Here is a 10,586-nt window from a genome sequence, read left to right as displayed (position 1 = left end):
ATGGAAGTGATTGTAGTTCTGTTCTGATTTCGGAAAAGTTTATTCGTTTACTGATTTTAGGTTTTGGAATTGTAAAAACCTGAATTTGGAATTTAATTTCAAAATTAAATCTTGTGTTTTGTAAATAATACGTTACTTAAAAAAAAGAAAAAAATTGATGAAGAAAAAAACAACTTGTTTAATTGGTTGTTGATGTTGTTGGTATTGTTGTTGTTTCGCACCAAGTCAGCAGAATTAAATCAAGCAGATCTATGATAGAAGACAACCCAATTGTGACCATCTTGTTTTTTTTTTGTCTATCTGTAGCGGGATGTGTAGCGAAATGTGATGTTGATGGATCAATGTAAGGTGTCAGCTGTAGCAGATTATTCTGGGTGTATTTGACGGGCATCAAAGGAAAACAAATGAAAAAGAACTGAAATGCAATTTCAATAATTTGTTTAGTTACAGTTGTATTCACTTTGTTGCATACTTGAACAAATATGTCGCTACAGAATACAGCCAACTACTTCAAGTCGGCGAGGTAAAACCAGGAGAAAGAGAATGTTGTTGTGACAAGATAGTACAAGACATATTTTGTGTCTGTGTACACGTTTGTCATTTGGTTGTGTTGTCTTTCTATTTTTCTATCTCATCAGTTCATGGTCTGCAACTGCTATTGTCCGGTCTTTTGGCTCACAGTGGTCACCATCTCCTCACATTGCTGACTGTCTGTTAACCGCTGGCTAACTGGTGTATGTCTATGGAATTATCAATGGCCATCCTAGCTAGAAGGATGGATGTATCATTATAAGAGTGACTCGTGCCTATTTAGGTCACCTGTTGTCCAGCTGAACTTTCTGTGACATAACCCAGGTCGGAGGTCGAGTGGAAACTCATCCATCACTTTCTGACAGGACAAAGAAATTTTTGGTGCCTGGTCAGCTGATAGCGGTGGATTGAGCAAGCTAGAATCCTTAGATTCAGTTTCGAATCTCTGCCCAGAAAATAAAATGTAGTTTCCACACTACCTTTGATGCCGGTCAAACACATCGAACATAATCTGCTACACCCGGCAACACACATTGATTCAACATCACATTTCGCTACACATCCCACTTCATATCCAAGGCTTAATTGTACGTGTCCTTCCTTTTTTTAAAGACAATAGGGTGTGATTTGAGGTAGATTTGGTTTATATTTCTAGCAAGTCAAATGACTACATAGGGGATTCTTCATTGGTTCAACTGTAAATAAGAATGTTGACTGCAATTGTGACATCTGGTCACAAAATAAAATCTTCTGCCTTGGCAGCAGTGGAGACCATGGAATAAAGGAATGGTAACTCACAGAGAGGCACTGCAATGCCATGAGCACTGCCTTCTGCCTTGACTAAAGATTAAAGACAATAATGACAGATCTTGAGTAGAGGGGCTGTCATTGATGAGGTTGTGAACGGAGAGAAAAAGATTCTGGCAAACCCAGATGATTAGTTGACTGTTTGAACAATTAATCAAACACTTGATTTAAATGGTTAAATTATTAATTTGCTAGCTAATAATAATAATGATTAAAGAAATGTGTTTCTTAATGCCATACTGACTCTCTCATGATACAAAATTTGAGTGAGGGCCTGTGGTTAAGTGGTTAGGGATATTTGGCTGATGATCTTGATGTTGTGGGTTTGATTGCTGGCAGTGTGTTGTATCCTTCAGAAAGACACCTTATTTCATGTTACTTCAGTCCACTCAGCTACTTGCACATTAATTTCACAAGCTCAAATCAGCTGGAACCCTCATCACCATAACCAACAGAGAACCCATTTACTACAAAATTTGTTTCAATACACAATTTCACATCAAGACTCTTGCAGACCAAACACAAATACAAAAATAATCCCCAATAAACATTTCTTTTTTTGTGAAATATTTGAATACATCATTGGAGAATGTTCTCTGGTTTCTTTCAACATCTTACTGTTCTTTCTTCTTTCTCTTTAAAGGGGTCTCATTAATGAAGAAGAACTGCAGAAAATCCACAAAACTTTGACTGAAAGTGAGCTTTGCAGCCATGCTTATGGTGTAAGTAAGATTGGTTTCAACGTTGGTGCAAGGCCAGCAGATTCGAGAGAAGAGCCAAGTTGATTACATCGGTTCCCCCAGTGGTCAGGATGAAAAGCAAAGCTGACCGCAGTGGAATTTGAACTCAGAACATAAAGACAGGCGAAATTCCACTGACCACCTTATGGTGTCTGTTATATTCAAAACCAACGGACATAGATATATATATATATATACATATATATATATATATATATATATACATACATACATACATACATATATGTGTGTGTGTGTGTCTGTGTTTGCACCCCCACCACCATTGCTTAACAACTGATGTTGGTCTGTTTATGTCCCTGTAACTTAGCAGTTCAATAAAAGAGATCGATAGAATAAGTACTAGGCTTACAGATAATAAGTCCTGGGGTTGATTTACTCGACTAAAGGTGGTGCTCCAGCATGGCCGCAGTCAAATGACTGAAATGAATAAAAGAATACATTAATATCCCATCTCTTCAAGGCAGAATGGTCAGTGCTCTGTGCAAAATGCCTAGCAGCGTTTCCTCTGTCTTTACATTCTGAGTTCAAATGCTGCTGGAGTTGACTTTGCCTTTCATCTTTTTGGGGTCAATAAAATATGTTCCATTAAAGACTGGGGTCAATTCGTGAAATACTAGAGTCAACTTTTATACAGGGTCTGTGGAAAATTCCCAAATTTTGGGCCAAAAATAAGGAGTTGATTTTTACATGAGATTGACTATTACTCAAGCATATATGGTAATATTAAATCAGATACATACAATTTTTATAATTTACATCATTACATATTGCTTTCTAATTAAAGTTACAGTTGTTTGTTGTATTCAAAATATATCCATAGACACATAGCTATCAGAATTTATAGAATCTCGTATTCAGTTCCTCCTGCTTACTGTATTTAAAATTAAACCATACACACATCATCATCATCATCATTTAACATCCATTTTCCATGCTGACATGGGTTGGATGGTTTAACAGGAGCTGGCAAGGCCAGGAACCACACTAGGTTCCATTGTCTATTTTGGATTGGTTTCTACCACTGGATGCCCTTTACAGAGTCCTCAGTGCTTTTTACATAACACCAGCACACATAACTTACATAATTTAGAACACTAAACTCGGCAAGCGAAAGCGAAATCGTGATGGCTTCTGTGACGGTGGCACGTAAATAGCACTAGCGTGATCGTTACTAACATTGCCTTCCTGGCACTTGTGCCAGTGGCACGTGAAAAGACATTCGAGCAAGATCGTTGCCAGTGCCGATGGACTGGCCCCTATGCAGGTGACATGTAAAATACACCATTTCGAGTGTGGCTGTTGATCGTTACCAATGTCATCTCCCTGGCACTTGTGCCAGTGGAATGTGAAAAGACATTCGAGCGAGATCGTTGCCAGTGCTGATGGACTGGCTCCTGTGCAGGTGGCACGTAAAATACACCATTTTGAGCATGGCCGTCGCCAGTACCGCCTGACTAGCCCTCGTGCCGGTGGCACGTAAAAGCACCCACTACACTCTCGGAGTGGTTGGCTTTAGGAAGGGCATCCAGCTGTAGAAACTCTGCCAAATCAGATTGGAGCCTGGTGTCGCCTCCTGGTCCACCAGTCCTCAGTCAAATCGTCCAACCCATGCTAGCATGGAAAGCGGACGTTAAACGACGATGATGATGATGATTCATGTTACATTCTACTTAAATTTATAATTATTCAACATTTGTTCCTCAGAAGAGATGAAGTTGGTAAAAAACCCAAACTTGCTATCTTGAGTTCGTTTTTTTGCCCATCCCGTCTCATATGGTCATGAAAGAATACAATACCGAATACAAACAGCCAAAACAGGGTCCCTCTGAAGGGTTTCTGGAGTAACATAACTTGTGTGTGACTCTGAAATCAAGGAGTCTCTCTTGACTGAGCTGCTGCTTTGCATTGAAGGGTCGAAAATCTGGATCCATGGACATGTGATTAGAACACTGGAAAAAAGAATCAAAAGATGGATTATCCAATCCAAGCAAATTGGCCGGGGACCAAGGGGTAGACTAAGGATGAAACAGTTGGATAATATCCATAATGTCTGTTGGTCAAGCTTGAGAATTCAGTCAGAAGGTGTATTGATGGTTGCTTCTGATGGGACCCTTATGGAGGAAGTGCCTAAGGACTCTATTCCCAGGATTAGTGAGTGGAGAAGATGGATGGATTACTCAGTGTATTTAAAATTAAACGACACACACACACACATACACTGGCACTTCATTGGTTACTATGATGAGTGCTCCAGTTGATCCGATCAATAGAACAGCCTGCTCGTGACATTAACGTGCAAGTGGCTGAGTACTCCACAGACATGCTTACCCTTAACATAGTTCTCAGAGAGATTCAGTGTGACACAGAATGTGACAAGGCCGGTCCCTTTTGAATTACTGGTATGACTCATTTTTGCCAGCTGGGTGGATTGGAGCAACGTGAAATAAAGAATCTTGCTCAAGGACACAATGTGCTGCCAGGAATTAAATTTTTGATCATGAGCCAAATACCCTAACCACTAAGCCACTAACCTTAACTGCACGCACGCATGCACACACAGACGCATACACGTGCACACACACACATGGACGGACATGCACACACACACAAGCACACATGCATGCACACACACATACACGTGCACAACTCACACACATCTGTGCATACATGTATACATACTCACACATGTGCATACATGCATACACACATGCACACACATATATATGTGTGCACACACACCTGTACACACATGTACACACACACACACACTCACACACGCACACGCATGCACGCTTACACCCACACACACACACACCTGAACACATGCACACACACATGCATACACACATGTACACACACAGACAAACACATGCACACACACACACCTGCACACACATGTACACACACACCTCTCCTAATTAATGTAATGACAAAACCAAATGTTATGTCTTGATAAATGCATCGTTATGTCCATCCATCTTTTGTCTAGGTTGACGACGATGCTGGAGGTAAAAGCAGGATGACTCTTTGGAGCTTTCCTGGCAATGATGTGACGGGGATGCTGGCACGGTGTAACAAAATTGCTGGAACAAGTGAAAAGGTCAGAATTAAAATATTTAGATTAAGTTGTTGTTGTTGTTCATCATCATCATCATCATCATTTAATGTCTGTTGTCCATGCTGCCATGGGTTGGACAGTTTGACCAGGGCTGGTAAGGTGAGGGGCTGCACCAGACTCCAGTTTGATTTGGCATTGTTTTCAAAAGCTGGATGCCCTTCCTAATGCCAACCACTCCAAGAGTGTAATGGGTGTTTCCATGTGCCACTGGCACAGGTGCCAGTTGCATCAACCATCAACCCCATTTTAACCCCCACTTTCCCAATGCTTGCATGGGTTGGGTAGTGTTTATTGAGGCAGATTTTCTACAGCCAGACGCTCTTCCTGTTACCAACACTCACTGTTTCCAAGGAAAGTAATATTTCCCCAGGGCCAAACATGTATTATAAACAAGATGATACAATATTGTCACTAAGCAATGATGAAAAATAAACAGACTTTCGGTTTGTTCAAATATGGTTGTGACATATTTTAACTTTTAATGGCAATTTCACTGCAGTTTAATGTGGAAAAAAATCTTAAGACAAAAAGGTGTAAAAATACATCACATCCATAGCGTCAACCTCTGTTAGACTCCTAGATGCATTTCTGGTTCCATAGCCTTTCTCAGTTGGAGATACCAAAGAGAGAAAACCCTGAGTAGATTAGAAAGCCATACCTTTGTAATGGAACAGTCAATATTGGTAACTGACTTGTGCTTGTGGACTGCCTGGTTTGAACAAATACAATAATGGCAATGCTGTGTAGTGATGAGGAATATATAAACTTCAGGTTTATTCAAATATGTTTGTGTGCTGATGCCTGCCAATCTGATAAGAAATGGTTATGTGTACAAAGAACATCGGGAATCAAAACGGTGACATACTTATCCATTTCTCATATGTTCTGGCAGATTTGAACATGAAATAGCTAATCACTTGTGTGTTTTGTAATTGGAGAATGACTTCTATCAGACGAATGAGTGTTGGTAACACTTGATTCGTAGGAATATAGAGACTTCGGTGGCGCTGGGATTTCAATATTTTGTGAAATATGGAAAACAGGAAGTTATTTCAGCTTAAAGAATGAAACTATATATAAAATAATAATAGAAGTAAATCATCATCATCATTATCATCATCATCACCATCATCACATCATCATCATCATCATCATCATTTACCGTCCGTTTTCCATGCTGGCATGGGTTGGATAGTTTGACAGGAGCTGGAAAGCTAGAGAGCTACGCCAATTCCATTGTCTGTTTTGGCAAGGTTTCCACAGCTGGATGCCCTTCCTAACACCAACCGCTTTACAAAGTGTACTGGACATTCTTTATGCGATATCATCACCAGTGCTTTTTTTACATGGCACCAGTAATAGGGCTTTGAGAGGAAGAATAGGACTAAATAGCTCTGAACTTCATACTTATTGGTAAAGTTGTGAAAGATAACCCCTAAGACATTTTGTGATATTAAAAAGACTGGCACTCTGTTGGTTACAACAATGAGGGTTCCAGTTGATCCAGTCACTGGAACAACATGTTCATGATCATACCATGTGGCTGAGTATTCCACAAACACATGTACCCTTAACATAGCTCTCAGAGAAATTCAGCATGATACACAACATGACAAGTCTGGCCCTTTTGAATTACAGGTACAACTCATTTTTGCCAGCTGAGTGGACTGGAGCAACGTGAAATAAAGTGTCTTGCTCAAGGACACAATGCCCTGCTGGTAATCGAACCCATGACCTTATGATCCTGAGCTGAACACCCAAACCACTAGGCCACTTGCTTTCGCTTGTGATATTGAGGAAATACACTGAACAACATTCTCAGTAAATTTGATAAATGGGAACGGATGTGAGATACATGATATCTGTGGATGTCCATGTTTCTAGGCAATGGCAGGAGACCGGGACCTTAGGAGATATGCTGTGATTGAGAAGACCCAGAAACTAAAGTGAGATCATAGCTACGCATGTCCGGCCCAGTTAAGTGTACCCCTGATGCGTCATGCGATATGATATGCTTGAGAAGACCTGTTGAGTCAAGTAAAACCAATATCATAGCTGTGGCCAGTACCCTCTGACTGGCTCTCATGCTGGTGGCATGTAAAAAGCACCATCTGAATGTGGTCAATGCTAGGTCCACATGACTGGCTCCCGTGCCGGTGGCACATAAAAAGCACCAACCGAACATGGCCGATGCCAGTACCTCTTGATTGGCTCCCGTGCCAGTGACATGTAAAAAGCACCATCCAAACGTGGTCAATTTCAGTACCCCTGACTGGCTCCTGTGTCGGTGGCACATAAAGAGCACCATCTGAATGTGGTTAATGCCAGGTCCACCTGACAGGCTTCCGTGCCAGTGGCACATAAAAAGCACTATCCGAATGTGATCGATGCCAGGCCCGCCTGACTGGCTCATGTGCTAGTAGCATGTAAAAATCACCTACTACACTCTCGGAGTGGTTGGCGTTAGGAAGGGCATCCAGCTGTAGAAACACTGCCAGATCAGATTGGAACCTAGTGCTGCAGCTGGCTCTCCAGACCTCAGTCAAACAATCCAACCCATGCTAGCATGGAAAATGGACGTTAAACGACGACGATGACGACGATGACGATGATGATGATGATGACGATGAATCACTACATGTAACAAACTTTACTACATGTGGGTAGAAGTGAGATATGTAATGTCCATGTTTCTGTTTGTATAATGAATGACTACAGAAGATAATTAAAAATATTGGTTTCAAATTTTGGTGCAAGGCTAGCAATTTCAGGGGAAGGGTGCCAGTCGATTAGATCGACCCCAGTACACAACTGGTACTTAATTTATTGACACCAAAATGATGAAAGACAAAGTCAACCTTGGCAGAATTTGAACCAGAACGAAAATGCAAATGAAATACTGCTAAGTATCTTGCTCAGCAAAGTAATGACTCCGCCAGCTCGCTACTTTACAGGTAATTAAAAAATGTTATCACAAATCACTTATATCTCTTCTAATTACTGATGACATGTTTATATTTTGGCAGCTTCTAGGAGGTGAAGTGTACTTTTATCATGGAAAACTCATGATGAAGGATGCCTTTTCAGGTGGTAGGCATGTCTGGCATCAAGATTATGGGTAAGTATTGAGTTTTATGACTCACCACTAACAATATGTATGTGTGTCTAAGAATGGAACCCACAACGTTATGATTGTGGAGCAAAATCCAAAATCACTAGGCCACATGTCTTCACAAAGATATCTACCACATGTGCACACACACACACAAATGTATACATACAATATGTAGCTCTCTCTCTCTTGATATATACATACTGTGCCAGTGGAGCACTGACAGCACTGTCCAAGCGTGATCATTGCCAGAGCAGCTGTCTGGCTTCCATGCCAGTGGCACGTAAACAGCACCATTTGAGTGTGATCGTTACCAGCGTCGCTTTACTGGCACTTGTGGCGGTGGCATGTTTAGAAAATCATTCGATCGAGGTCATTGTAGCATCTGAAGGGTGGTGGAGTGGACAGAGAGAATCATTTGAGCATCAGAGAAAGTGATTCATGGTATTTGTTTTGGTTCAAACATATTTTGGAGAAATCATCCCACCAAGAAACAGCTGTAAAGAGATCTGCTTATTTTTACCATTATAAGAGAAAGGTGCTTGTGTTGTGTAGGATATTGCTGTCGAGCTAAACAAGAGCTGGCAAGTGACCTGTGGCTATGGATGCCAAAGCATGGTTGTACTTGAGCTGGTTGTCTGAACACAACGTATATAGATCAACTCATCAGAGATACTGGATGCCTCCCCAAAGACCTTCCTCAACTAACACAGGACCAACATGGATGACATGTGCAGGTTAAAAATGTCTGAGCCAGCTTGACCAGGCAATGATGATGTTCTGAGTTCAAATTCAGCTCAGGTCATCTTTGCCTTTCATCCTTTCCTGGTCAATAAAATAAAGTGCCAGTGATGTATTGGAATCAATTTAATCAATTAACCCTTCCTTCCCCTCAAATCTGTTGACCCTAACCCTAAATCCAAACCAGATATTACTCATATTGTGTATTATTATTGATAGGTATTGGTACAACAATGGCTGTTTGACTCCTGATTTACTGACAGTCTACGTAGCGCTTGATAAATGCACCAAAGAAAACGGCTGTTTGCAGGTGAGTAATTATCTTTTTCCTTTTATCTTTTACAGAGCTCATCGGTTCTGTACCAGCAGGAACACGGGTGCTCGCTCAACGACATAGAAGTTAAAATCATAGAACAAACGCAACGCTTAGACAAATTACAGAAGCTACACACATAATAGAAGATAAACCTAGCCTGAATAGGAAACTAGAATGGAACGCTAGCACCCCCCCCCCAACACACCGCAACCTATGACAGAATAAGATCTCCATAAACTGATAACAATATGAATATAATATAATACAATACACAGATAAATAAATGGAGTTAAATAATTATATACATTAACAAAATAAATTAAATTAAATTAAATACAAAATAAAATAAAAACAAATTAAACGAACGTGTATAAACAGGGGATACTGATAATACAGGCACATTCCCCCCCACACACACATACACATACACTTACTAAACATAGACACACACAGGGGTGTATGCACAAATAGGAAAGAAGAAAGCAAAGGACCACTGATGAGGTCACAGAAGTGTGATAAAAGGACTCTGGCCAAAATACGATTAATATAAAATAAAGCTGAAGCAAATGAATACCAAATATATAGTGCGTGTGTTTTTATTGGCTAAACTGTCAACATGGCCATCCCCAAATACAACAATAATATATATATATATATATATGGGAGAATGTATGAAAAAACAACAACAGACGAGGACAGGTGGTGTAAACAACAAAAGGATGTATTAGTATGACGCTCGGGAATACGGAAAGTCTTTGACGTTTCGAGCTACACTCTTCAACAGAAAGAATACGGAGACAAGGAGAAAAACACGGAGAAAAAAAATTGAATAGTGTTTGGTCAACGGTCAATCATGTATATATATATATATATATATATATTTGTATTTATGTGCTTTACTGAGTATATTCCACTGATGAGGCAAAGCATTTCTTATGCAGAGTCAGAAATTCGGGATCTGGAATCATCCAGTAAATTTTGTTAGTTTATTTTGTCTCTTTGTCTTCTCTCCTGGTGCCATATGAACATTTATTGTGGTTTTAGAGTCAAGCTTTGGCTGCTATTTCAGCGTGGTGGTGTCTCTAAGATACCCTAAATTATAATTATATATAAAGATATATATGTGTGTGTGTGTGTGTGTGTGTGTGTGTGTGTGTGTGTATGTATATATATATATATATATATATATATATATATATA

General features: G+C 40.1%; 1 protein-coding gene across 1 annotated transcript in view; it reads left to right on the top strand.

Annotated features, from left to right (window-relative positions):
- The window catches only part of LOC106870901 (L-proline trans-4-hydroxylase), a 46,019-nt gene that overhangs the window by 16,395 nt on the left and 19,038 nt on the right, over positions 1-10,586 (top strand). Inside the window, exons 4-7 of the mRNA XM_052974116.1 lie at positions 1,982-2,060; positions 5,089-5,199; positions 8,244-8,335; positions 9,290-9,429. Coding sequence (XP_052830076.1) covers positions 1,982-2,060; positions 5,089-5,199; positions 8,244-8,335; positions 9,290-9,429 — 422 coding nt within the window. The remainder of the gene's footprint in view (positions 1-1,981; positions 2,061-5,088; positions 5,200-8,243; positions 8,336-9,289; positions 9,430-10,586) is intronic.

The sequence above is a fragment of the Octopus bimaculoides genome, chromosome 1, assembly GCF_001194135.2.
Source record: "Octopus bimaculoides isolate UCB-OBI-ISO-001 chromosome 1, ASM119413v2, whole genome shotgun sequence".
Lineage (NCBI taxonomy): Eukaryota > Metazoa > Mollusca > Cephalopoda > Octopoda > Octopodidae > Octopus > Octopus bimaculoides.
The sequence above is the reverse complement of the archived record's forward strand: the minus strand, read 5'-3'. Positions and strand labels throughout refer to the sequence as shown.